General features: G+C 43.3%; 1 protein-coding gene across 5 annotated transcripts in view; it reads left to right on the forward strand.

Annotated features, from left to right (window-relative positions):
- LOC147024213 (uncharacterized) overlaps window positions 1-21,804 on the forward strand; it is a 44,474-nt gene extending 22,670 nt beyond the window's left edge. For 2 of the 5 annotated variants that reach the window (XM_085883890.1, XM_085883889.1), the window contains exons 3-6: window positions 4,400-4,546; window positions 8,744-8,962; window positions 9,243-9,359; window positions 15,723-21,804. In XM_085883890.1, the coding sequence (XP_085740016.1) occupies window positions 4,400-4,546; window positions 8,744-8,962; window positions 9,243-9,359; window positions 15,723-16,138 (899 nt within the window). In that variant the 3' untranslated portion in view covers window positions 16,139-21,804. The remainder of the gene's footprint in view (window positions 1-4,399; window positions 4,547-8,743; window positions 8,963-9,242; window positions 9,360-15,722) is intronic. The other 3 variants (XM_085883891.1, XM_085883892.1, XM_085883893.1) reach the window with 3 other exon arrangements.
- The last annotated feature ends 5,228 nt before the right edge of the window (window positions 21,805-27,032 follow it).

Consider the following 27,032-nt stretch of genomic DNA (forward strand, 5'->3'; position numbering starts at 1 on the left):
CCATAATCCCAGCAGCTTTTACGGCTTATTCAGCACCTCACGGGCCCCCAAAAGGATATCCACTGTCTCCGCAAAGATGGCTGCCTCATCTACGAAATCAAGGTCAGAGATCTTGACATTCCCAAACGATGCACCGCAGATTGATATCTCAGACATCCTCCCCAGAATCCAGTCCATGCAAGCATTGAAAAGTATGGGGGCCAGGATACACACATCCCTGATGAACTCCAGTTACAAATGAAAATAAGTCGGAGATGGTATCACCACATCTCACAGCACTCTTAGTACCAAAGTATAGTTCAAACATCAGATTGATCATTTTTGGTGGCACCCCACAAAGACCAAAAATCCTCCAGAGGGCATCCCAATTCACTGAATTTGCAGAGATCTTTCCAGAGATCCACATGGGCTGCAAGCAGCCCCTGCTGAAATCCTCATCTGCGTTCGGTGCGGACCCGAAGAGCAAGGACACGGTCAATCGTTGACTTCTTTGATGTAAAGACTGACTACTCTGGATGCTGGTGCTCAAGCAGATGGTGGCGAACCCCATCAAGAATTATCCGAGTAAAGACCTTGCCCGGCACTGAGAGCAGCATCACCCCTTGGTAGTTGTTGCAGTCCTGGCGATCTCCCTTCCCTTTCCAGAAATGGAAAGAAGACCCCTCTTCCAGTCAGTTGGGATGATGCCTTTTTTCCAGGCAGAGCACAGAACTGTGTGCAATGACATGAGTGCAGCATTTCCCCCAGCCTTAAGAAGTTCAGCATGGATGCCACAAATCCCAGGAGCTTTTCCCCATTTTAACTGGTTCATCGCAGCCTGTGTTTCCACAAACGAAGGTGGATCACAGTTTATTTGAAGGTCAGCAGTAGGAATAGTAACACCCCTGACATCCAACTCGACAGCTGGTGGATCAGCCTGGTACAACCGTTCAAAGTAACCGGTCCAGCTGGTCTTCACTTCGGACTCCTCTGTCAAGAGCCCACCACCCTCTGCTCTAACTGCAGTACATCGAGGGATGGGCTTGGAGGAACGCAATGTGCGAATTGCCCTGTAAGCAGGATGAGAATCACTTGACTACAGGTGATGGTCTACCTCCTCACAGATTCCTTGCACATCGGCCTCCTTGTCCATCCACCCTTGGCACACATACAGTTTTATGCCTCAGTTCCCTGAACAGCTCAGCTCTGCCATAAAGCCTTGCCCAGCGACTCTGGTTCATGGTATCCAGTGTCCCTTTAGAGACAAAATTCTTCTTCTTCGTATGGTGAGTTCCAAGACATCCACCAGCAACATCAAGGATGGTGGTCTTGAAGGCACTCCACAACTCTTCAGGATTCTCCAAAGCACCCAGACCCCCCCCACCCCCAAATCCCCACTCATCCTGTTTGCAAACCCCTCAGCTGCTACCCTCTCATTCTTGAGCTTGCCAACATCCAGTCTTGGCTGGGATGGTACCATTCTCTTGGATTTAAGCTGCAACTTCAGAGTTGCTACAACAAGCCTGTGCTCACTATTGAGGAACTTCGCACTCCAGTAGACCCAGTAGTTCTGGAGCATCCTCCAGCTACCATCAATGAGCACATGGTCAATCTCCTTTGCCACACCACCAGCGTTGGAATACTAAGCCAGCGATGAGTCTGTGGGCACTGAATCTATGAACCAGCCTCCATAATTCCATGACTTCTTGCAAAGTCAAGGAACTTGGTGCTATTTTGGTTCATAGTTCCAGACCAATGGGGACCAACACAAGTCTCATAATCATTCCTATCAGTTCCAGTCGATGCATTGAAATCCCCCAAGACCAGAAGAGTATCTCACCTGGGGCACTGATAAACCACAGACCGCAGCGCGGCATAGAATGCGTCCTCGGTGAGATCACTCGTCTCAGTCAGAGCACACACAGAGACCAGGGAAATGACACTGAATGAGTGACGAATCCTTAGTCTCATAATACGCTTGTTGACCGGTGTTACCTCAATTATCATTGGAGTCAATTTATTGGACACAGCTACAGCAACTCCTTGAGCATGGTAACCATCAGAGGAACCAGACCAATACTCCATGAAACCACCCTCCATGATCACGCCACAATCCGGTCTCTGAACCTCAGAGAGAGCTGCAATACCAATGTTTTTAAACGCTTGAGCTCAGATGATAACAGAGACAGGTGATCATCCTCTCTTCGAGATAGGACATTCTATCTCTCAGAGATAACGAGGGTTTTTTTAAGACCACATGGGATTTGAGAGGGAAAGGGTGAGTGATTGGGATGGATAGATGGCTGTATAGCGATAGATTATAAAGGAGATAGAAAGAGGAGAAAAATTAAGAATTAATAGTACTCCATGCAACATCAACATCAACATGCTCTGATGACGTTGTCTGGTCCTCGAGTCACAAAATCAAAAAGTTTTTGTCCATCTCAGCAATCACTCCACTCCTTTTCTTGGAATCACCTTCGACTTCATCGGCGCAGATCCCTTCACATCTTCGAGAATTCTCGCCTTGTGTTTGAGTGTCGTCCCGATGTAGACTGATTTAAGTAAAAGGACAGCAAACGTCCAATTTGTGAAGGAGCTTCCCCTCTCTCAGTCCATTTTATAATGTTTAATTTCATATCCAACGTTAGGATCATATGTTTCTTCGATGCATGAGCATCACATGCTTGTATTAATGGTGTCTTATGCTTCTCTGACATTCCGGGGGTCACGAAAACGTGAGCAGAGAGGTTACGGCAAGTTTATCTCTGGGGAGAAGTTAAACCAAAAAATATTTGCACCCATGAAAAAGCATTAACACGAAAATGATGACATGTTCACCAAAAACTGGTGTAAGTTCTTAAAAAGCTTTGATATGAAAAAGCGTTAGTTGAATGAGCATATAAAGTGGGCACTCCCTGTCTATAAAATTCAAGAAAGGCATGTATTTACAGGCAATATTCACAGCAATGTACAGGATGCAGTGACACGCAGCAAAGAACTTAACCCTGAGCACAGAAAGAACCCCTTACACAATCTTAACTTGCTCTATACATAGGACAGGTGCACTGCAATCATTCCGGGGAAGAGAGAGAGAGAGAGAGAGATAGAGATAGAGATAGAGATAGAGATAGAGATAGAGATAGAGATAGAGATAGAGATAGAGATAGAGATAGAGATAGAGATAGAGATAGAGATAGAGATATATATATATATATGTTGAGTTGGCCCCTTTGCTCACCCCCACTTGAGCCAGCGGACTCGCGCTGGTCCCAAAATGGAGGGAAGGGATGGGAAGAGAAGGGGGGGAATGCGGCTGGTGCGTGAGTGTGATATGTCGAGAGGGGTGCAGCACATGCGCTGGAGGAAAAGCGTGATTTGCATCTGTCTCTCGCCCAGACGGGTCAACAGGGTAATCGCCGATTGCTCTTTTTGCACTCTTATGCATCTCAAGTGGTCAAATTTAGAATGTCGGAAAGATCGTCGGTGTCAGTATGAAGCCGCTGCACCCCAAGCATCTTGTGCTGCCGTTCGCCTTCTTTGCTCGGCATAACTTGTCTCGCTCTTTTCTCCAGCTCAACACACACAGACAGACAGGCAGGCACGAAGGCAGGCAGCTCTTGATCACATTACGATTCCTTGGTGCGCGAGTCGATGCTGAACGCCGGAGCATCAGTCTTTTTATGGGCCTTGGACGAGGCGGGGATTTGGTGGTGGGCAAAGGTGGTTGTATCACCCTTTGACCCACTCGCGTTGCTTTCCCATTGGCTCTCCTTTGCCGCAGTGTGACGTCGCGTTCCTTACTTGCCGTTACATGCGACGCCCACATCTTGTCAGCGCCTCAATCCTTTCGGAGTTTTTACTCGGTGCGCATTGCGCTGGGATTGACTTGTAAAATGGTTGTAGTGGTAAGACATAGTTTGTGCTGTGGAAAGGTGTAAGGGGAAGAGAGGTTTTATAAGGATGGGAAAAGTGATTGAAATGGATTGAAGATGGAAGGGATTGAAATAACGAGGGCTTTTTTTTTTTTTTTAGACCCGATGGGATTTGAGTGGGAAAGAAAGGGTGAGGGATTTTTTTGGGAGGTATTGGGAAAGAGATGTTTGAGAGGGAAAGGGTGAGGGATTGGGGTGGATGGATGGCTGGATTGGGGAAATGTCGAGAGGGTTGGGAATTACAAGGGGATATAATCTGCTAAACATGCACAACACATTTTCTCCGTCCCTGTTACGAGGAGCAATGTCACCTGACTAAACATACTTACGAATGAAATTTGTAACTGAGGAGCTCTTATTTGTTGAGTGTGTCACCCCGGGTCCTTTTTCCATAACCGCAACAATATATTTGTACAGACTCTACATGAGTTGTTCGTTAAGGATGCACTAATCGTAGTATTGTACTTGCATGTATATTTCTAAAGGGGGGACTGAAGTGACGATGAAAGAGGTGCTCAGGCTTGGTATGAACAACCAGGAAACACACCTGCTAAATGCAGAGCCTTGCAGCTTCTGCATCAGTAAAACTATGGGACGAGGCAAGAGTGAAACAAAGGCCTGTTGTGTTGCTGGTACGTACCTGCACTTGCTTTTAGCTTCACATGTCGCATGTCCTACAACATATCATGTGTATAATCGTTTGCTTGGTAAAGCACCAACACTTATAGGTCCCATGACACTCAAAAGTACTGAAATTGCATATGTCCTATAGGAGTTTTTCATCGTGATTTCTGATCTGACAATGTTTTTTTCACAATACTCGTTCTGTAAAATGTAAAATTAAAAAAACAAACCTCTTAGGGAACGCCCCTAAAAATTCTGCCGAAATCTACTGAACGACACGTAACCCACATGACGTCATCTCCAGAACAACAAAGGCTGCACGCAAATTACTCGGGTTGGTGGTCTACGTGATTCTATTGGCTTGCTGTGTGTTTCCACATTTGATTGGTCGACTCAAACACTTCGTTAATTTCTACTTAAAAAAAAAAAAAACAGTTGGTTTTGAATAATGGATGATATGGACTTTGATTTTTCTTGTAGTGACAGTGAGTGTGAGAGAAATGAAGGATTTTGGTCTGAATCAGATGGAGTATTGTCAGATAATGTAGTCGCGGGAGGTGAAGTTCAGGCAGCTGGAAATGGAATATGGCCTTACCAATTCGAGCCTGAAGCAGGACAAGCAGAGGAAACTGGTGATGAAATTCCCAGAGTTCGTCATGATCGGGAGCACATCGAAGGAAGACTTGGCAATAACAACTGGTAAGACTAGATCCTATTCGTAATTCAATAATATAAATTCGACTTATACTGCTCGATATCAGAAATATTTTAGTGAGGTGACGTGACCAGCGCAGCGGACATGTTGCAAATGAATCGCAAGTGATCATTAATCATTAACCACAGTGATCATTAACGACAGTGATCATTAAAGATCCCACACACAGGAATCACAAGCAAGGCCAGCCAATGTCATCGGCCGTATCTCTCCACGCATCAAATGAAGCAATCTCGCTGTCCGGATACGATGAAAACTTGTGTGCAGAACACACCTTGCGACATAATTGTCTAGAGTAGTCCGATAAATCTGACGTTCTGTTGCATTTTTATTTATTTTATTCCTACTGTCGTCATGTAGCGCCAGTAGAAAACAATGAAGAAAAGAGAGTAATAAACGAAGCTACAGCACGTCAGATTTATCGGACTAGTCGGATGGACGACGGATTTATCGGACGAGTCCAGACGCTAGAGTTGACAAGTAACTTGTATTAGCATGCACACAATGTATAAGTCAATGCGTAAGAGTCCCGAGGCTATGAGGTTGTGTAATAGGACAGATAAATTTGTTTTTCATAGTTGTGCCAACATATTTTTTTCCCTGTTCATTTATTACAGCATTTTGGCTAAATGTTAATGAATAGCATGCCGATGGAAGCAGTACCTTCACTTTTGAATAAACCCGTGTATGTCGAGTGCAGCCATACCTGGCTTGCATGTATGTGGAATCGTACCTATCCCAGCAGGCTGGTTTCAGCGAACAATTCAATAAGCTGCAAAATGTGGGTGCAGGTTTTTCACATTGTTTGATTTTAAAATTATCTCCTTGCGCCTTGAAATGATGCAGTATTAATCTTTCGTATTTTACTTGAATGTCCCTGTATGTGTCTTTTTTATGGAAAGGTTTAACAGTCACATTTTATATTTTGTGGACATGGTATAGCCCATGATTGTGCATACATGTATTGGATTTGTACACGACTACGACAAGGTAGTAAAGGGATAAATAATTGCCTCGTGATTGTTGTGCATACACGGCTCAGAAGCAGAATTTCTTTTCCCCGAAACAATCACAGGAATTAAGACGATCAGTGAGATCGCAAACACATGTGCACAATGCATTTGTACGTACTTTATACGGCGCGCAACGTCGAATCAATCCACTCTGAGCAAGTCGCGTTCTGGAGATGATGTCAACGGTCACGTGACCTGCAGTTCGCTGAACTCCACTTTTTTGAGGGGTGGGGCATAGCAAGTTGTGAAAAGCACTACAAATGTTCGAAATATTGGTGTAATTATTCCATTGTTGATTTTAAAAAAGAAGCCTGGGTGATTTCTTCACTCGGAAGGTCAAGTTGATATATAAATAACCAGAAACCTTTGAGTGTCATGGGACCTTTAATGTGATTGCAAACACAAATTGCACTCTGTATAATTTGTGTTTGTTTATGTGTTTGACTTGTGTGCACTCCTAAACTGCTGGATGGAATGAGTTGAAGTTTATTGGTTATACTTGGGGTGTGCCCGGGAAGTTGTAGTGGTGGGGCTTCGGAATTGGGGGCGGGAGGGGGGACACAAATTCTCAATGTAAATGTGTACCATATAGCGCTACCTGGTGGTGGTGGGAGAGGGTATTACATGTCAGCTGTGGAGATTATTTGCAATTTTATACTGGACACGTGGTATCGTGCAAGTGCTTTACTGATCCCACCAGAGTATGGGGGAGTGGGGGAGTGGGGGGGGGGGGTGGTATATCATCAAATCAAATAAGTGAATCAATTTTGTTGAAGGAGTTGAGTTTTTGAATGATCAAGAAAAGATGAGAGCTGTACAATTATATTAATTATATTTTGACCTTTTACTCGAGTTTTGAGACTTGAACATTTGGACTTTATACTTGAACTCAAATCTCACCCAATGCCTGATAACGTTCCACATATAATTATCTTCTTGATGACAAAACGCACAAGAGCGAAGTCGATGGCACGCCTTCGCAAATCCTCATGTTTCCCACCGACAGCAAAAAGTTCCACCAGGAATGACCAAATATCAGATTTTGATTGAAATTATTTTCCATTTTGACCCACCCCCTGGAGCATGAACCTGTGATCAAATCCAGAAAATCTTGGGGATTTGCGATGGTGCGCCATTGTCTTCGCTCTTGTTCATTTATAACATCAGAAGTAAGGATGTTATATTTTCACAACTATTTGTCACGAGAGTTTCCTCAATCTATAATAATAAATTGTATGAGCACAACTTTTACCTACTTGATATATTTTTACTCATTCTCCTGATTGATACTACTTTGGTTAGACCACACATCAGTGAATTTGTATTTTTTTTTTAAATGAACTTTATATCATTGTTTATGGCTGACAGGATGGCCTAGAGCTACGCACACTCACCTCCAAAGCTGTCTATCCTGGGCTTGAATCTCGGCCCGCGCAGAACCTGTCATCCGATTGTTTCACAGGCAGGGTGATTCATCAATGCGTGTGTCTCTCGGATGTACGTTAAAACTGGGCTTCCCAACTGCCGGCATTAGTTGGTGGACATTAAAGATCCCACGGTGTCCTTCGCGAAAAGAAGGCAAGCTATCACCGGCACTCTCAACAAATTCCAATTTCCTGTCCTGACTTATTGAGTCTTGAGTGGCACCCGTCCGGGATTGTAGCATTGCAACTGCTTTGTCAGCACCAACGCTTTGCATGGAGCACCCACCGTACATCATGATGATGATGATGTTGATGATCATAATTATTTATTTTTGCAGAAAGACAATGTAATTGAGAGGCACTTCACGCAGACTGCAACAGTTTTTGGCCCCTGCATTTATCGTATTATGTTCCAACCACATTTTCAGTCGTGTAAACAACAGAATGATGTGAAGAAAAATTTTAAATTTTCCAATGAACATTCTACATGTAAAAGGGCAAGCTGTAAAGCAGGAAACTGCATGTAAAAACGTTGGCAAATACGTGCACAATGTGGCTTACTCAATTGTTCCTTTCGCTATCGTAGCAAGATACCCTGAAATCCGAACACACGCACATATTCAACTTTGGCTGTTTGTAAACTTGAGATAAATTACTTTATCTGAGAAGGTTTATAGTGGAGAAAGAAAATTACACTTCTCAGTGCAAGGAGTTTCAACATCCTCCATTATTCATTGTGTGTCCATGTCAAAGTCCTTATTCCAAAAATCCAGTTAAAATGTCATTATTATTATTATTATTGTTTTTTTTTAATGGCAAAATACATGGCCGAGGTTACTATATGACTAGACAACTAGTAAATCTGCCCTACATTGTTCTATTGATGGGCAACCTTTCACTGTGAGGTGGAAAATGCACTTAACCTTTTTCACAAGATTCTCATGAAATACCAAGTAGATCCATTGTGCTAACAATCACTGCTTACCAACAGAAAAGAAAAGACAACCATTGCCATCCCGTGGGCCAGCCGGTACTATTAAATGTATCTCCCAGCAGGCCCTGTGTTTGCAAGTGACTCCGCTAGTTTCCTGCCGGTGGAGGATCAGGGAGAAGGCCGACTGAGAGCGCAACCACTACGCAGGGCCCGGCGGAGTGAGAGGGGTCGTAGGACCGGGAGCATCTGGCCTCGAGAGGAAGTGCCGTGTGGAGAAGCCGTGGAGCCACGAGCTTGGGGTTCCGACGACGTTAAAATGGAGTCGAATAATATGCAGGGTCAGTTTGAGCTTGAATGGTTTGCATTTGGCTGTTGGATTGACAGTAGATTGCTGTAAGTTTAATGTTTTATGTGAAGATTTATGTTTACATTTCTGCAGAATAACGGTGCCCTATTTTTGAAGTATTTACGGTATGTAGTTGCCCAAGTTGATCACATTTCCATTTTTTAAGCTTGTTAAAAGTCCCATTCCACCTTGATCGTCTCGTCCATAGTTGTGTACGATGAAGATCTGCTTGTACACCGCATTAACAGCGTGCTTCCTTCGTGAACTGGCAGAGATGAGCTCAGCAGCTGTGTGTGTGGCAACTTACGAACGTGTGATGGAGATTACTCGACAGTCGGGACAGGATGTGAAGGCAGAAAGTGGTGTAACCGAGCATGTGGAAGCATCAGGTGCAGAAAAGTTTTTTTTTTTTTCTTTATTAAATTTAACCTGTGTCATTAAAAATAATTAAAAACAAAATTGCCAGTGTGCTGTTGTGCCGTCCTACTTGATCCTTGACTCTCGCTTCGTGACATTTCATTTTTCCTTTCTCATCCAAAGGGGGTATTCAACATGATGTTTATCGGTTGCACTCTGTGTAGGGAAGTGCATCATCGGACTTTGGAGTGCAGTTTTTATTATCATGACGATTTGTTCTTTGTTAAAAAGAAACAAAAAATAATTGCTAAAGAACTGTTTGGCGCAATCCAAATGCTTTTTGTTTTTTTTCCCAGTGAAATGAGGGTACACTGTGATCCTGGCATGAGCTCCACAATTTGTGCACTATATTCAGCCATTGTGTTTGGACTTCTGTCAGACTTGTGATATTTCAGAAGCTTTCACTTTGAAGGCAAATATGTAGTGTGAGTACTGGTTTGCATTAAATGCCAGACTTTTGTCTTCAGATGGGTAAATATAATGTTGGAGTTGGTCACTTTTACTTCTTGCTTCCTCCGAATGATGTTAGCAACAGGAGCAGCTGGTTTCGTGTGAGCATGTAATTATTAGCAGAGTACCTGCCCTCCCGGTGATCTTGTTCCAAGCATGCGACACATTCTTGTGACGCATCCCTTTATTTGGGCAGTGTATAGGCAACTGATAGCTCTGTATACACAAAAAACAAACACTGGTTATGTGCATGAAGCAAAAACATACCTACTGCTTATAATTCAAAACGCCTCACAGCACGAGAGAACGTGGGGACAGGAATACTGCACGAATGGTGGAGACTTGTAATACCCTCGCTCACCTGGAGGCAGTGCTACACGATACACATTTACATAGAGAATTTGCGTCACCCCTCCCCTAACCCCATTAAGACCACCGGCAAAGATAAAAACACCCCATATACACTAATTGGGGTCATGCTGATCCTCTGTAGCAAGTCTGAATGTAATTGGCCCAAAACTGTCGGAGGAGTAGCGCAACAAACAAGCACACACACAAACCCCAGTCCGTGAATTATTGTAAGGATCCCCACGCTTTTTGAAAACGCTTGAAATATGTAACAATATTTTGGGATTTGACCTCTGGTTCATGCCCCAGGGGGTGGGGACTTTGGATCATCGAGGTCAAAACGAGGGAAAAAATTTTTTTACTCAAAATTTGATATTGGGTCATTCCTGGTAGAACTTTTTGCCTCCTTTCAACTTTGCTTTAGGTGGGAAGCGTGGGGATTTGCGATGGTGCGCCATCGACTTCATAGTTACCTCCGCCGTCTGCGATGGATGGAGGTTTTGTTTTCACCCCGGTGTGTTTGTTTGTTTGTGTGCAGGATCTCAAATAGTTGTGAAGGGATTTGGATTAAATTTGGTGGGCACATTGGGTGTGACGCAATGAACTGATCCGATTTTGGTGACGATCTGGATCTGGATACTGCAATTTTTTGATTACCCCACAAACCGAAAAGCGGGGTTAAGAAATTGGTTCATGTCTGTCCGTCCGTCCGTCCGTCTGTCTATCTGTCCTATCAGTTTATGATCAAGGAACAGCTTATTTAAATTGAATGTTGTAGTTTCAGTTGTTGTAAATTGAATGTTGAACAGTTGTTGTAAATTGAATGCTGAATGTTGAAACCGCTTTCATCATACTTCCAACAACCATGCAATATATCGATAGATTTCATGAGAGGGCGGGGCATGTAGGAGTGTGCGTATCAAGTGAAGAAGGGGCCGCCAATATACGTACGATGCCGATGCAATGTTAATGGGGATTTATTCATGTAATTAATTAACATGGGCCATCAACACAATAACCCCCTCAAATCCCACATCATCATCATCCTCATCAACAACTCGTCTTTATCGAGACCATCATCGGCGTTATCGCATTATTGGATCAAGTTTATCATCATTATTATTAAAGGTAAATGTATGATCTTAATAAGTCAAGAAAATTTACTCAATTTTATGTTCTGATTGCAGGAAAATAGGCCTGGTGTTGGCTTAAACAGTTCAGATGGCTGCCTTAAGATCTTATTGTCTTGTCATGCCGTCAAATAACACCAGGTGGGTTGACTCAGCTTGTTATTCTTCCAAAGTCGGCAAAATAAGGACCAGCTTACTGGAAATTGGGCACTGGACACTGACAAGTTTGAACAACATCGGTAAATGCTTGCCCGAGAAATGGTTGAGGACGTGTTCGACACCGTGGTTTTTTTTTTTTGGGGGGGGGGGGTTACAACTAAAATGGCCGCCAGTCAACCGTCATTGATCACATCGCGAAACAAAATGATGTGAATATGTACATCATCACGTGCTGCCTTTGTGCCAAGTATGAATAAAATCAGTCTATACGTGTCCAAGATGTGGTGGCGGACGCACGCACGCACGGACACGAAAATTGAGACCAAATCCATAAGCCCCGTTTCGGACTAAGTCCCAACGGGAGCTTATAATATTTCATTTTATGTTCTTGATAACTCTTGCATTCATGAAGATAGATAGCACTAAAACGATGCACAAACATGTGAATTAATGGTACAGCTTTGACAAACTTTAAAGTTGAAGTCCCAAACCCTATTTTCCCCATTGCCATCTAAGTTTGCGGTTCAGGGGGATTTTCAAGCTGTTGTCACTTGCATTCAGTTTTTATTTATCATCTTGCTCTCCTCCCAACCTCGTTGGCGTGAGAGCGAGTTTCGGCAGATACGGTGCCTTCAGAAAGTATTCACACCCCTCAAATTTTGTCACATTTTGTTGTGTTACAGCCTGAATTTAAAATGGATTAATTTTAAATTATTTTGTCACCGATCCACACAAAATACCCCATAATGACAAAGTGAAAACATGTTTTCAGAAATTTTTACAAATCAATGAAAAGCTGAAATGTTTTGCATCAATAAGTATTCAACCCCTTTGCCACGACACTCCAAATTGAGCTCAGGTGCATCCAGTTTCCTTTGATCATCCTAGAGATGTCTCAACAACTTGATTTGAGTCCACCTGGGGCCAATTCAATCGATTGAACATGATCGAGAAAGAAACACAACTTTCTATAGAAGGTCCCACAATTGACAGTGCATGTCAGAGCAGAAACTCCACCTTGAAGTCCAAGGAACTGTCCATAGAACGCCGAGATAGAATTGTGAGGAGACATAGATCTGGGGAAGGTTATAAAACAATTTATAGAGTGTTGGAAGTTCCCAAGAACACATTGAGCCCCATCATTAGAAAATGGATAGAATATGGAACTCCCCAGACTCTTCCTAGAGCTGTCCGTCTGACCAAACTGAGCAACCTGGCAAGAAGGACCATGGTCAGGGAGGTGACCAAGATCCCAATGACCTCTCTGACAGAACTACAGAGTTTCTTGGCTGAGATGGGAGAACCTGCCAGAAGGACAAAAATCTCTGCAGCACTTCACAAATGTCGGCTTTATGGGAGAGTGACCAGACGGAAGCCATTCCTGAGAAAAGGGAACATGACAGCACACCTGGAGTTTGCAAAAAAAGCACGTGAAAGACTCTGAGAGCACGAGGCAAAACATCATGTGGTCTGATGAGACAAAAATTGAACTCTTTGGCCTGAATGCAAAGCGCTACGTCTGGCGGAAACCGAGCACAGCTCATCACCCATCCAATACCACCCCTACCGTGAAGTATGGTGGCGCAGTATCATGCTACAGGGATGCTTTTCAACGGCAAGGACTGGGAGACTTGCGAGGGTAGAGGGAACAATGAATTGAGCCAAATACAGACAAATCCTTGAAGAGAACCTGCTTCAGAGTGCAAAAGACCTTTTGACTGCGGCAAATATTTACGTTTGAACAGGAGAATGACCTCAAGCATCCAGCCAAAACAACACTGGAATGGCTTCAGAACAAGAATGTGGAGGTCCTCGAGTGGCCCAGAGCCCAGACAAATCCCATTGAGAATCTGTGGAAACACTTGAAGATTGCTGTTCACCGATGCTCCCCATCCAACGTGACGGAGCTTGAGCAAATCTGCAAGGAAGAATGGGAGAAAATCCCCAAATCCAGATGTGAAAAGCCGATACAGACACACCCAAGAAGACTCGGAGCTGTAATCGCTGCCAAAGGCTCTTCCACAAAGTGTTGACTCAGGGGGTTGAATACTTATTCACTCAAAACATTTGAGCTTTTCATTTTTCAATAATTTGTAAAAAAAAAAAAAAACATTCCAAAAACATGTTTTGATTTTTGTCCCATTTTGTTGTTACAGCCTGAATTTAAAATGGATAAATTTAATTGGTATTTTGTGTCGATCGGTGAGAATAATTTTTATTTATTTAATCGATTTTAAATTCAGGCTGAAACAAAACAAAATGTGACAAAAGTTGAGGTGTGTGTGTGAATACTTTCTGGAGGCACTGTACACAAAAATAACACCAGTTTCAGTTTTGACTCAGAAAACTGTTGCAACTCAGGATCAAAAATCCCTCCATCAAATCCTTGAATGCTCCAACAGTGTTCCGACATAGATAACTTTAACACAAGCATCGTACCAATTTTTCTTCGAGAATAGAGCAAGTGACAATTGAGTATTATCAGGTTTTCTTAAACAATAACCACCCCTGTCACCTACTCTCCCTCATCCCACAGGGAACACATTTTGTTGGATAGCTTCAGAAGGGGGCTCGTCTCAGTTCCGCTAACATCACCAGTTAAGACCCTTAGCTTCTTGGACATAGCGATACGCTAAAAGTACTTCCTGGAGAAGAAGAGAGATGACTACTGTCGTCGCCTGAAATCAACAAATTGTTGCATCACTTCCATTTCACGATGTTTTTTTGTAAAGGAATTAAATTAACAGCTTGATGAAAAAGCTTTGTAAGCATTCTTAATGCTTTAATAAGCTGGCGATAGAGCACGGAAGGTGATGCATCTCGTATGCCTCTTACCGTGGCCTTTTGCTCGATCATTCTGTGCTCCAGGATAGACGGAAGGAGGTGTATTTAATACGCGAAGGTACTGCGGGGAAAAATGTGCTTAGCGCTGTGCTGCATTGCAAGCAACCTGAATTATCATGGTGTGGTAATGATCTTTCCTCCTCCTCAGATAATACAGTGCCTCATCACCGGCGTAACATGCAGGCCTGATTATTGAAGTAGTGTTAGGAGGTCCTTCCATACCCTCTATTTTTTACCGGTTGCCTTACGATAGTTTCTTGAATCCAAAGATTGAGGATCAATCGCGAGGATGTCTTTGCGAGGCTGTGGATGAAAATGAGGAACCCGGGGGAGTCGTCTCTGCATGCTTTGATTGCTGATGGATTACCATGCTTCCATCTTTTGCTTGTCACACCACTGGGGAAAGTCCATTGAACTTGGGGTGGATTTGTGGAATAGTGGACGTTACTACTTTCGCTCCTTACCTCTGAGCTGTTTAACCTGGGTATGACTCTCGACCCAGCCATAAACTGCCATCTTGGTGTTTTACATGTAGGGCGAGGTGATCAATATGTGTGCCGTCCCTGGAATGGACATTAAACTGGGCGTCCCGTCTTCCAACGTTAGTTGTCGTATGTTAAAGATCCCACGGTGTCCTTAGTGAAGAGTCGGCAATTTGTGGTCAGCACCCGGAGCAAATTCCAAATTATTGCTCCGACTCATTGCTGTGAAAGCAATGGCAAACCACCCAGCATAACCCTTGCCAACAAACTTTGTCAGCACTGTCGTTCTCTAAAGAGTGTGATACAGCTCACCATCGCCATCAGTATGTGGATTATGTGTTCAGTAATTTCATGCACACCTTTTGAAATGACCTGTGTATGAGGCATATGGTTGTTGGAGAAGGGGAATGAAATCCTACCATTTTGCCTCTCGACGAAAGAGATGGCTTCAAATTTATTTATTTATTTTTTTTCTCCAGGTCAGATTGGTCTTCACACCAACACTCCAAAAGATTTGCTCTCGTAAATGTCTCGTAAACGCAGCAAATTGTTAATCGCTTGTGGCTCCACATAGCAATCATTTTTTTTTTTTAACCTTGCACTCGAGGGAAAGAAGTGATCTCACACATGCGTTGAAGAGGTTTAAATGTTATTCGCTCAGAAAAATGTTCTGGCACACATAATAAATGTACTTGCTGGTCTGGTATGCACGTATTCATTTTGTTTTGGCACCAAATTCATGGTTTGGGTGTTCTGTGTTCACCGTAAGCATGTGCCGATGTTATAAGAGCTAATTTTGTCGAAAATGGGCATCATGATCCTTCACGGAAGCTGAACACAAACCGTCTTTTTCATCTTACGCACATATTTTGCAATTTCGTATTTTGCTAATATTTACTGATTGTGTACATTTCCACCCCAGAAAGTGGAGCAGAACAACAGATGGCTGTTGCTTGGAGTGGTGAGGGTGCAACAACAGATGCTGGAACTGACGTCGTGGTATCAACGGAGACGGAAATGGCTATGGCGGCTGAGAATCGCACACTTGAGGCTGTAACGACTCTTTCTGCACCCACTGTGACTGATAGCCATGTGTACTGCTCTGACTGCGGTGTGGGATTTGCTTACCGCAGCTTGCTGCTCGCACACCGCCGCCGGCACACCGGAGAAAAACCCTTTGCTTGTGAGCTATGCGGCCGACGTTTCTCCCTGTCTCACAACCTTGCACGGCATCGGCGCATCCATACTGGGGAGACCTATGCCTGCACTGAATGTGGGAAGCGCTTCTCACGTGCTTACCTGCTTTCCCATCACAAGCGCACACATTTACACTTGTAGCCCCTGTCACCGACTCCATAACATACTGCACCATGTGATTATTCTCTTTAATGACCAACCAGAAGAAAAAAACCAATCATTTTCTCTCTTGGTTTTTCATTAACCTTATAAAAAAAAAACAATTTCTTCCACTTCCTCATCTCCTACCTTTTTTTTTTCTTCTCTTTTCCCTTAAAGTCTACCTCCTCCTGTCCAGTGTCATGTCTCGGTTCGGTTCCAGTGGAACAACTCGGACAGAAATAGATTGCTCATGACCACGATAGATCGAAAGCACGGTGTACTGTGTGTGTCACTAATTATGACATTTCAAACATTGGAGGGAGAGAAGAGTTGGGGGTGGGGGTTTGCCCTTTCATCCTTCATGAAAGGGGAAACATACTTGACAGACAGACAGACAGACAGGCAGACATCTTGATAATCTACAATCACATCTTCTGATGGTAGGAACAGCTCATCCAATTTGCAAGAAGAGCCATTACTTGCAGGCCAACCAGCAGAGCGAGATTTGTGACAAGAAATGACTTTGAAATCCGAAATATTGTGGAGCTCAAAAGTGGTTGCGTACTACAATTTGTTCAAGTAGCATGAGGAAACTCACCAACTCCTTAAAGCAATGTTTCTAGATCGTGAACATGTGAAGAAGGTTGCTTGTGAGGAGGACAAATGTGCATGGTCATGTTTGCTGTAGCTCCATACTTCATATTCCATTTGTCATCCTGGTATCTTGAAGCTGATTAGATTCATTTTACCGTTTGGTTTATTCATTCATGTGCAGCAACACGGCTGCTGATTTGGATCCTCAATGGGAGTGCGACTGTGCCACTGATGTAGTGCCCCCTGTCGGTTAGAGCAAGAATTTGGAATTTTTTTTCAGGGTGACAGCAACAACTCCCATACTCTTTGCAAAGGACTCTGTGAAATCTTTAACATCCACCAACTAATGCTTGCAGAGGAGTTCGCAGGTGAATGTCCATCTAAGGGACAGGGCATTCATTGAATGCCTGTGAAGCACCAATCCGACATTTTACAGTCGGGCCAATAATCACACCATGCTATTTTGTAAAACAGATGGGTAAAGAATCTTGCAGCAGCACAGAACATCCTCATCATATGGTGAATGATCTGAAAACACCTCCAGTGCAACAACATTGAAACTATTGCGGCCGAATTGCAAGTTTATAATTTTTTATTTTTTTAAACAATTATCAAAAAAGGCAACAGTGATCCCATGATCAAAACCATGATGTATTTCATGTCTGGCTACTACAGAAATACAACAATTCTTGATCTGGTATCAGTTAGATGCTCAACTGCTACCAAAGAAAAATTTTATATACAAATTCTAGGCTCATGGAAGAGCATGCCAAAACGTGCAAATTTCTTGGTGAGGGATCTAATCACCGTTTCCTCTTGCTTTGGTCCATCAAACCGCATGTGATGCACAATACCACTGTAGCTTTCTTAACGCCAAGCCTTTATATTGAGAAGAAGGATATTCAACGTCCAACAAAGAAGTTGTGATCATTCCAGCTTTTACTTGTTCGAACAGAAACAGAACTCAAATTACCAATTCAGTTCCCTTTAGACTTTCTGAAAATTCACGTTTTTCTCATTGATGTTCATCTAATTTATTACATGTGAAGATATACGCACTGCTACACAAAGCCCGTCTGAAGCGACTGCTGATGAGCTTCGGGTCTCGGATTTATGACGTGACCGCTGAAAAGTTATTTGGCCTTTATCTCGCAAACTGCTGGAAAAGCTGACCATGGAGTTCACCCTTGTTCACAATGCAATCGGCTTGTCTGAACCCAAGGAACCTTTCCCAGTTTTATATTCTGCATGGTCAGAAGAACCCTTCTGCTAGCATTAGCCGGCAGGTGCTAAAACACTCAAGGTGTCTTCATTGAAAATGATTTATCACTGGCACTTCAAATAAGTTGCAAATTCTTGCCCCGACTACTGCTGGGGAGGCAAAGACAAATCGCTCGGTATAATTCTTGCTGTAAGACTGCCTCGACAGCGCTGAGCCTGTCTTTGGTCAAAACACCAGAGATGGATGAGGTCGTAAGAGTATGCCATCAATTTTGGAAAAATTCCCAAGTGTCCAACACGGTCAAGGGTCGCATTTTGACTGAAAGGATTAGAACATGTACGTAGGCATTTCACTGTTACAAAGGTTGCTGTGCCGTTTGCTTTTTAATTTCTGAAGGTACTTTGTGATGTCAAGAAGATTGGTGCTGATGATGTTGATTATGCAGTCAGACTGTTCAGTTACGCCATTGATGACGCTGTTGCCGGCATGTGTTCATATTTAAAGCTCTTTGATTCATCGCCTGGCAACAAGAAAACAGATGCATTCAAACTAGGAGAAAATGACCAAGCAGCGATCTTATGTGCTGATATTGGCTCTTATTCAGTTGATCCTTGTACTGTCATGTGGTCAGGTTAGTGTGGAGCATGACTTTTCTGTTAATAGACAGGTGAGATTTTTAGAAGCTCAAATTGTTATCAAGTGGACGTTGCAAATTAAATGGGAGTCGTGTACAATCAGTGAAATCAAGACAGACAGCTGATTTAAAATTTAAGGAACAAGTTTACTATGAGGCACAACGTTCTGTTCGTGGTCCTGTTCAAGATGTGGACAGATTACTGAATGTCAAGCTTTTAAATTGGTTTGCTTTTTTTTTTTCAGCAACTGAAGCAAGACAAACCTACTGGCCACATTTTGGATATCTTGAAGAGGTAAAAAAAAATTAAGTAAGCAGCAGAACCACAACATAAAATGGTGATTGATTAATCCAGCTGAAAAAAAAACACAAATGAAGGGTGACCATTGACATCACAACAGTTCGCTGAGGTCTGCAGAGGATTTTACTGGAAAAGTTTAATCCTTTGGCAGTCTCCTTTATGGATTGCCAAAATCAAACGGATGTAGTGCATCAAACTTGAGTCTGTCAATGTTGAAGCGAAAGGCACAAAATGAAAGTCGAATCGGCTCATAGCACATCCACTAACCAGCTTGAGATACGTATAAGATTGTCACTCGGTGAAAGTGACAATGTAGTCAGTTCGTACGCTTCCGACATATTCACTCGGTTCATATTCCCATTGATCGCACGTCTCAAGAAGCTGATATTTTAAACCTTTACCCAATTGTAGAGAATCGTGAGTTCAATTTGAAAGAGGCACTTTATCTGTTGAGTGTGTCCTTGAAATTTGTTTTCGGGTCCTGAGAAAGTCCCGAAAATCTGATGAGAGAGAGAACACCGAGAAACCGTATTCCTCACCTTGCCTTCTTGTGCCGATCCTTCCTTCCTTTGTTCATTCTCCCTTTCTCCCCCATCTATGTTTCTACTTCTCAGCCCTTCTCTTCCTTCACTTTTTGTTTTAATGCTATTCAACCTTCTCTCACCTCATTCAATGATTTAGCTGTTTTGTCCCAGTCGATTTGTTAAGTTTGCACCTTCTCACATTGAAACCTCTGGTAAGAGTCATTATTACTTGGTGCAAACAGGGTAACGATGCAGCATAAGTTGTGTGCAGGTAGAGTGAATATACCTATCATTTAGTGAGCACTGATAGGAAAGGGTTGATGCTGTAGCAACATGGTAAAGAGACACAGATCGTTTCTGACAACTACCATGTTATTGTGCTGTATTGACAGTAATTTGCATTACAGCACAACCATTTGTTTGAAACCATATTGTATTTGTGATTGTGCTCGACTACAAACGGTTCCGAGCCCTATCCCCCTCCCCTTCCGCAAAAAAGACTTGCATCACAGACATCGTTTGCACGCGGGCCACCACCTGATCTTGTACAAATCTTCTTACCCTCGCTTCTATGACCACATCACGTGAATAGCACACGAAGTTGGACCCTGCTGACCAACCTGTGCAATGTTCCGTTGTCATGATCTGAAGAAGCATCCAGGCCGTAAAGTTATGCCAGACCAACACCTTAGCTTTTATCGCAGAGCTCATATTGTGTTTGGATTCGTACCTGGAATTCCGATGGTACTTTGAAGGCGTCGTAACGGCGTACATATAAATATTTTTTTAAACTATAGAAACGCGTTTTGTTGATGACACTATATTGTAAGTTATATCAAGGCGGTGTCGCCATGGAGAATAACACTCGACACCGATTTAGTGTGCACAATGATGAGTGAATACTTAAAATATATATATCTTGCATTCGGGTTCTGATTCCCACTTGTTGTTTGCCGAAGGGTTCAGGTGTTTTTACAGATTTATAGCTCCGAGGACAGAAAACCTGGAGTGTTCCTTCTGGATTTGATATTTTGTGACCCGTCTTTGTGTGATTGACATTGACTTCAAGATGATAGCATCTATGTTTTTCATTCCGGTTTTTATTTTCAATTGTAGATTTTAACGTTAGCAATAACAGGTTTACCCCTTCTCCGTGAAATCTTCTTGTTTTTTTTCTTCTTTTTTTTCTACATTCCAAGCTTGTGCGGTCGTGACTTTTGGCGGCTTTTGAAGGGTTTTAATATTGGCAGCCAAAGAGTAGTTGGAAACAGATATTCTGTGCACGCGTTGTCAATTGCTCATTTGTTTGTTTCAGATTGTTACCGCACTGGGATGGATCGACATTAAAACGATTTGTGTTTTAAAGTTTGTTCATACCAGCGTTTGATCTTCAGCATGCAGTTGCAATACCTTTGGAAGGAATTACTTTCGACGAGTTTCTCATCCTGACACGTCTTTTTTTTTTTGTATGTTTCTTTTCTGTTTTTTATTATGGTCCTACAAAATATGACTACTTTTATGGGTTTTAATTTGTTTTTTTTACATTATAGATTGGAATTTTAAATCATTGTAGGTTATGAGACACAAATGGTTTTGCAAATGAATCTCATAACTTCAAATGAAGCCAATAGCTTCTGTTGGAGGGGGTGGGGGGTGGGGGGCCGGGAGATTTAAACAACATGACGTTAAATTGAACTTTACATTGACCAATGTAGAGGCAAGAGTCTGTCTCATGTGCAAACCAATTGCCATAATCACTCACATATTGCTTTTAAACATCCATTTTTCTCCATGCATGTGCCACGCTGAGACAGTCTGGATAGGAAACCGATTTCATTCCTAACAGCGTTAAATACTTTGTCCCCCTCCTCCCTTCATTGCTTGGATGAATAAGCTGTAATGTTTGAAGCGGTGGGGATAGCTCGGTTGCTTGCATGCTGCTCCCTCTGAGCTGTCTGGCTGTGGGTTCCCCCCTAGGAAATGCCAACACGAGCTATATCCTCCAGCATATGAGGGCGCGGTATTTATCTCCTTTATTATGATTTGGGCAATTAAAACATCCATATCGTCTTTTATTACAGCAAGCCTTTGGGCTGGTACCATGGCCAAATATACCCTGTTCACAGGGCTGATTGTGTTGTAATTCTAAAACTAGTTTTGCAAAGAATCGTGCAATTGCCATGTTGTTGCTTACAATGACATAATTCAAGCCGTGACAATTTGCGTCATGAATGTGATGCAAAGGTGGAGATCGTTAAATGTGCATGTGTTTATGTTCTTCATGGTGATGAAATGAACAATGTTGTGATTTTACTTTTTCGATTTGGATATACTCATGTTGTGCAGGAGTTGTTTGATAAAAATGATGTGAAGTTGCATCTCTGCTCTGGCCAGCACCGTTTCTTCTTTTCCATTCTGTTAGAATGTTGCATCAGGACTCGCTCACAATTACTAGACTCGATGAAGCACTCTGATGCTCAGCCTTCCTCTTTATTTAAATGGAGACTGATGGATGACAAAAGGTTTAAAATCAACCAACTGGCAAGGGAAGATTCCTGTCGTGAACTCTGCATGGTAAATTCTTCATTTATTTCACTAGTTTTTGCTGTTGTACGAGTAACCTTAAACCTTACTTAGGTGCACAAAATCTCAATTTGTATTGATGCCAAAGTTGCCGGAGGCATTATCTTTTCAGCTTATCCGTCCGACTGTACGTGTGCGGCCGATTGTCGTTACCGCGATGACTTGTGAACTGCCAAGAAGGGATTCCAACCAAACTTGGAACAAGTATGTACTACGTTGCAAATGTGAACTGAATCAACAGGAGAGGTAAAAGAGGAACAAATGAGTGGAGATGAGCAGTGAGCCTGGATTTTGGGAGTTTAACAAGAGGGTTACTGGTAGATCGTGTGTGCCCTGCAGAAACCTGGAAGGGACAGAGCCAAGAGAGAGCAGAGGGTGCAAAACCAAGAAGGAGGCAGTATAATACAGAGGCCACCAACCTGTCTGCGATGTGAAAGTAACAGGCCGAGACACTCAGCTTTGCTATGGGATATCCCAATTATTTTGAGGGTCACACTATCAAAGGCATAAAGAATGGCAAGGTATGAAGCAGGGGTGACAGCCCAATGGGGAAGGCAGTACTCCAAGCTGTGAATGAAGGCCCTGAAGTTGGCCAAGAGTTCAGACTGGCCGACCTTGTACGACGAAGGATGCCCAGTCGGCGGCTGGCTTTAGAGGCCATCTTGGAAATATCTTTTGTCGAAGAAAGATCATGGCTGATGGTGAGACCGAAACGTTTCAGTGCCTTAATCTCTTCTAGTGTTTTGTTGAGGAAGTAGATGGGAGGGTTTGCCGGATGGTCCTTTGAGAGACAGGGTGGGTGTGTGCAATTTGTTGGGGTTGAAAGACATTTTCCAAGTGTTGGACCAGTTCCTGATTCTATCAAAGTCTGCAGAGAGAGAAGAGGCTGCTGCCTGCCTGTCTGAAGGATGAGAAATGATACGGCAGGGGGTTGAATCATCAACAAAGAGATGAGCAGTGTTTTCCATGGAATCAGGTCATCGATGAAGATGAGGAACAAGACTGGGCCCACGACGATGCTTTGGGGCACTCCGGTCTTGACAGGGAGAGGAGACAAGAGAGTCCTATTAAGAGCTACATGCTGAATACGGGAGTGGAGCAAGTCAGTAATCCATGATAGGAGGTGGCTTTGGATGCCATAAGCAGATATTTTGGAGGTAAAGTTGGGGAGCCAGACTTTATCATGAAATGCTCAAGATATGTCCAGAGAGACGACCCTTATCTCATGTCTGAGATTGAGGGCTTCCATCTATTTTTGGGAGAGTAGAAGCAACATGTCCAAGGTAGAGTGACTGAGTCTGAAACTGAACTGATGATCTGAGATCAGGTCATTGAAGAAAAGAAAGGATTTGATGTCAACTGCATTGATGGATTCCATGACCTTGCTTGTATTTGACCTGCAGTGAAGAGGCGGTTGTGATGGCAATCTGTAAAATGATTGTGGTGTTGTATCATGATGTCAATCCTTACTATCTTGGTTGGTTGTTTTTGTGGACTTCATCCCTCCATGTTCTTTTTATGTTTTTTTTTCAACAATGTTTTTTTCTGACTTGTTTAACTCTATTTTTCCCAATCTGGGAACTAATGATGTCATCGTCCAGTAAATTATTTTGAGGGACATTTACATGGAGAACTCCCTGACCCCACCCCCTCATATGTCTCACACAAGTTCTGTCCCTAGTTCCCTTAATGTCCCGTCCAATATTCCCGTCCCTTCTTTCTCTACTCGAACATTTTGCTCCCATGTTGTCTTTCACATAAAGTAATCTATTTATTTTGAATGCCAACATGGCAAAAAAAAAATTCTTCACTCTCTCTCCTTTCTCTGCTCCTTCTCTTCTATTCTATCCCCATAATCCTATATGAGCCTGGTGTTGGCTCAGTGGTTAGGGTGGCGGCTTGGGATCCGAGGGTCCTGAGTTCAAGCCTCGTTGCCCGCTGAATTCATTCACCAGGGGGTTGACTCAGCCTGCCATCCTACCGAGGTCGGCAAAATGAGTACCAGCTTGCTGGGATGACCGAGTCATTCATGTATCCTGCGTCAGAGTGGCGACCTGTCCAGGATTGTGCCCAATAGCCAAGGAGACTGCTTCGGCAGCACCAACGCTCTGTACAGAGTATGGTCCCAATGGACTGGACTCCTATATCCTCCCAATCTTCCTTCCCTTCTCTCCCAAACTCTGCTCATCTCCTTGTTTTCTGCTACCATCTCACATTCTCTTATTTTCCTCAATTTACTCCCTACCTCTACGTACACAATAAGGAGATGCCTCCATTTGTATCCTCTTCCCTTCTGTTCCTTTAATCAATGTTGGTATTCACAATTTCTTCCCTCTCTACCCCGTGTAAGCATAATAAAACAGATGCCTTATAAAAGGGGTCATGTGATCACATCTATTTACATAAGGAGGAGGTAGTGCATGATTTGCTTGAACAATAGTATCCATAGGTGACTTTAGAATTGTCGTTTAAGTAACTGGTGTGATCCCCTGTAAACCTCAATGAAAGCAACAGCAAAGTCGTTTCTTAGTGAGGGTTATACTGGGTGGTTTGCCATTGCCTTCCCAGCGTTGTTTGTTCATTCTCTGTCTTTTTAAATGCTGAACATCAAGCAAGGAAGCAGCACGTACCGTTTTTAAAGTTGTTGGTATGACTCGGCTGGGGCTTGAACCAACAACCTCCCAGACTCCGACTGGAAGAATTACACCACAGCAACATACACCTGAACTGGTGCTTGGTTGGCTGTCTGCGTGGCGAGGTAAGAACAAAATTTAAAGAAACACCATTGTGTGTGTGTGTGTGTGTGTGTGTGTGTGTGTGTGTGTGTGTGTGTGTGTGTGTGTGTGTGTGTGTGTGTGTGCGCGCTTATTGCTTTTTTATATATATATATATATATGTATATATATATATATATATGTATATATATATATATATATATATGTATATATATATATATATATATATATATATATATATATAGTGTATATTGCTTTTATTACCTTGGCTTAGTGGAACATGGAATAAGAGGGTGAGTCCGCAACTTTTGCAACATCAACTTTTCACACAGATTTTGAAATTGTTTTGACGGAATAAAATTAGCAGACGGAAAGATATCAAGATAATTGAAAGGGAATGTTTTGGTTCTAGTGTGATGCATGCGTACCTTTACGGTCTCAACAGTGGCAATAACAGCGAGACAATAGAGGTTGCAGGTCTGTGAGAACAACTGGGTCAGGAGGATTGTGGTAATGAAGAGGGTGGATAGAAGGAGGGATGGATGAACTGAGAGAGGAGATTGGTGTGCAGATGAGCTTGATGGAGAGACTGATTAACAGCTGGCTGAAGTGGGCTGGACACTTGGTGTGGATGGACAAAGAGAGTGGATCGGTTGAGGGAGCAAGGTAGGAGGAAGAGGTAGACTGTGGTTGAGATGCGAAGATTGTGTGAGGAGGGATATCAATAACCTGGGGTGGTTGAAGAGTGGTGAGAGTTGGCTGAAGACAGGGGAAGTGGAGAAGTATTATGGTCAAGGCAGGGTCGAAGCTTGGTACTGTTGGACCTCACCCTTTATAAAGGGAACAGACTAGTGGTGTAGTGGTTAAAAAAATGATGTGTGTAAACAATATGACTGTGGGTTGAGACTGCAAAGCAGCTGAACTTGAAGGCTAAACCATTGAGGCACATCCACAGGCCGCAAGGCCCAAGGTGAGCAGAGCACGGGGAGGGTGTGGGAGGCAGTAGCACGTGCTCTCTCTCTCACTCTCTCCCTCACTCTCTGCTTCTATAGGATCGGTTGGTTGTCACCATGCTGCGGTCCAGTTTGTGCAGTACTGACTGGAGTTATTATTATTATTCTTCAACAATAACAACAATATTATGGAAGTCCTGCGGTCCTGGCTTCACATAGGCAACAGCACAACACTGCAGTCACATCATATAGCCCTTCATCGAGATGTCTGGCTTTGTCACTTTTTCTCTGTCTAACAATGTAGAGAATGTGAACTATATATCGGTATGGTTGTGGAAATGAACCTCCGGGGAGAACATGCACGAACACGTTGGAATTCCCCAGACAGTTATTTCTTTAGTTTGTGTGGAGGTAGTTCTTTGCCTTTGTCCAGGGGATTTGGAGGAAATGCGTTGTGAGATTAGCCCGTTTCATCCACAGTGTGATCTTCCCCTTCTCGACCCGTGATCATTCTCCGCAATCCACCAACAATCTGCTTGATCCACTCTCAATTCAACAACCCTCCTTCACCCCATCACTCTTTTCTTCAACCCCGCAATCGGTCGTTCGGCCTTTGGTCCGTATGTGTCCTTCTCCCTCGCCACTCAATTCACTCATTATTTTGTTATTCACAATCAACCAATCTGTTCATCCCTCCATCCATCCCATATTCCTCTGTCTCCAAGTCACCACGAACCTCCGTCGAACTCCGTACGCGCTAACGAATCCCTCACCGTTAGAAATAATTCATCTTCCAGACCGGTCAAATTACCTTTCCCATTCTTCCTTCCCTGCACTTCCACATCCATCACGTGGGACAACGCTTCTCACCTATGCACAGTACGGAGGAACTATTTGAGTGTTCATGTGCCACAAGAGGTGAGCCGGGGCATGCGAAGGGAGGTGTGGGGGCATACGTCCCCGCCTGAACATCAAGACAAAGGTTTTTCCACAGCTCCATCACGGGACCTGCCCCATCAGATGCACACCAATGGGAAGGGGCCGTGCGTGGTCGAAGGATTATCGCATGAACTTTGCTCTCGAAGCCACGCCCGGGATGGCACGTATAAAAGCCAGGATGTGGCTCGGTTCGGGGGTAGTGTGTGTGCACCACGGACTCTACAAGAAGACTGCCCGCCTGCTCGAGGAATCGCCTGCCGGGACAAACTGTGCTGGGTCCAGGACCAACTGCGGGGTGAGTGGAGTATGAGGCGAGGATACGGTGACTCCGAGAGGTCCTTGGTGCACTGCACATACTCGCACTGTCTTTTTCTTGCTTTCCCTATGAACCGCGAACCATCTACTTTGG

This window comes from Eptatretus burgeri, chromosome 6 (assembly GCF_056783735.1).
Source record: "Eptatretus burgeri isolate ZD-2024b chromosome 6, Ebu_testis_v1, whole genome shotgun sequence".
NCBI lineage: Eukaryota > Metazoa > Chordata > Myxini > Myxiniformes > Myxinidae > Eptatretus > Eptatretus burgeri.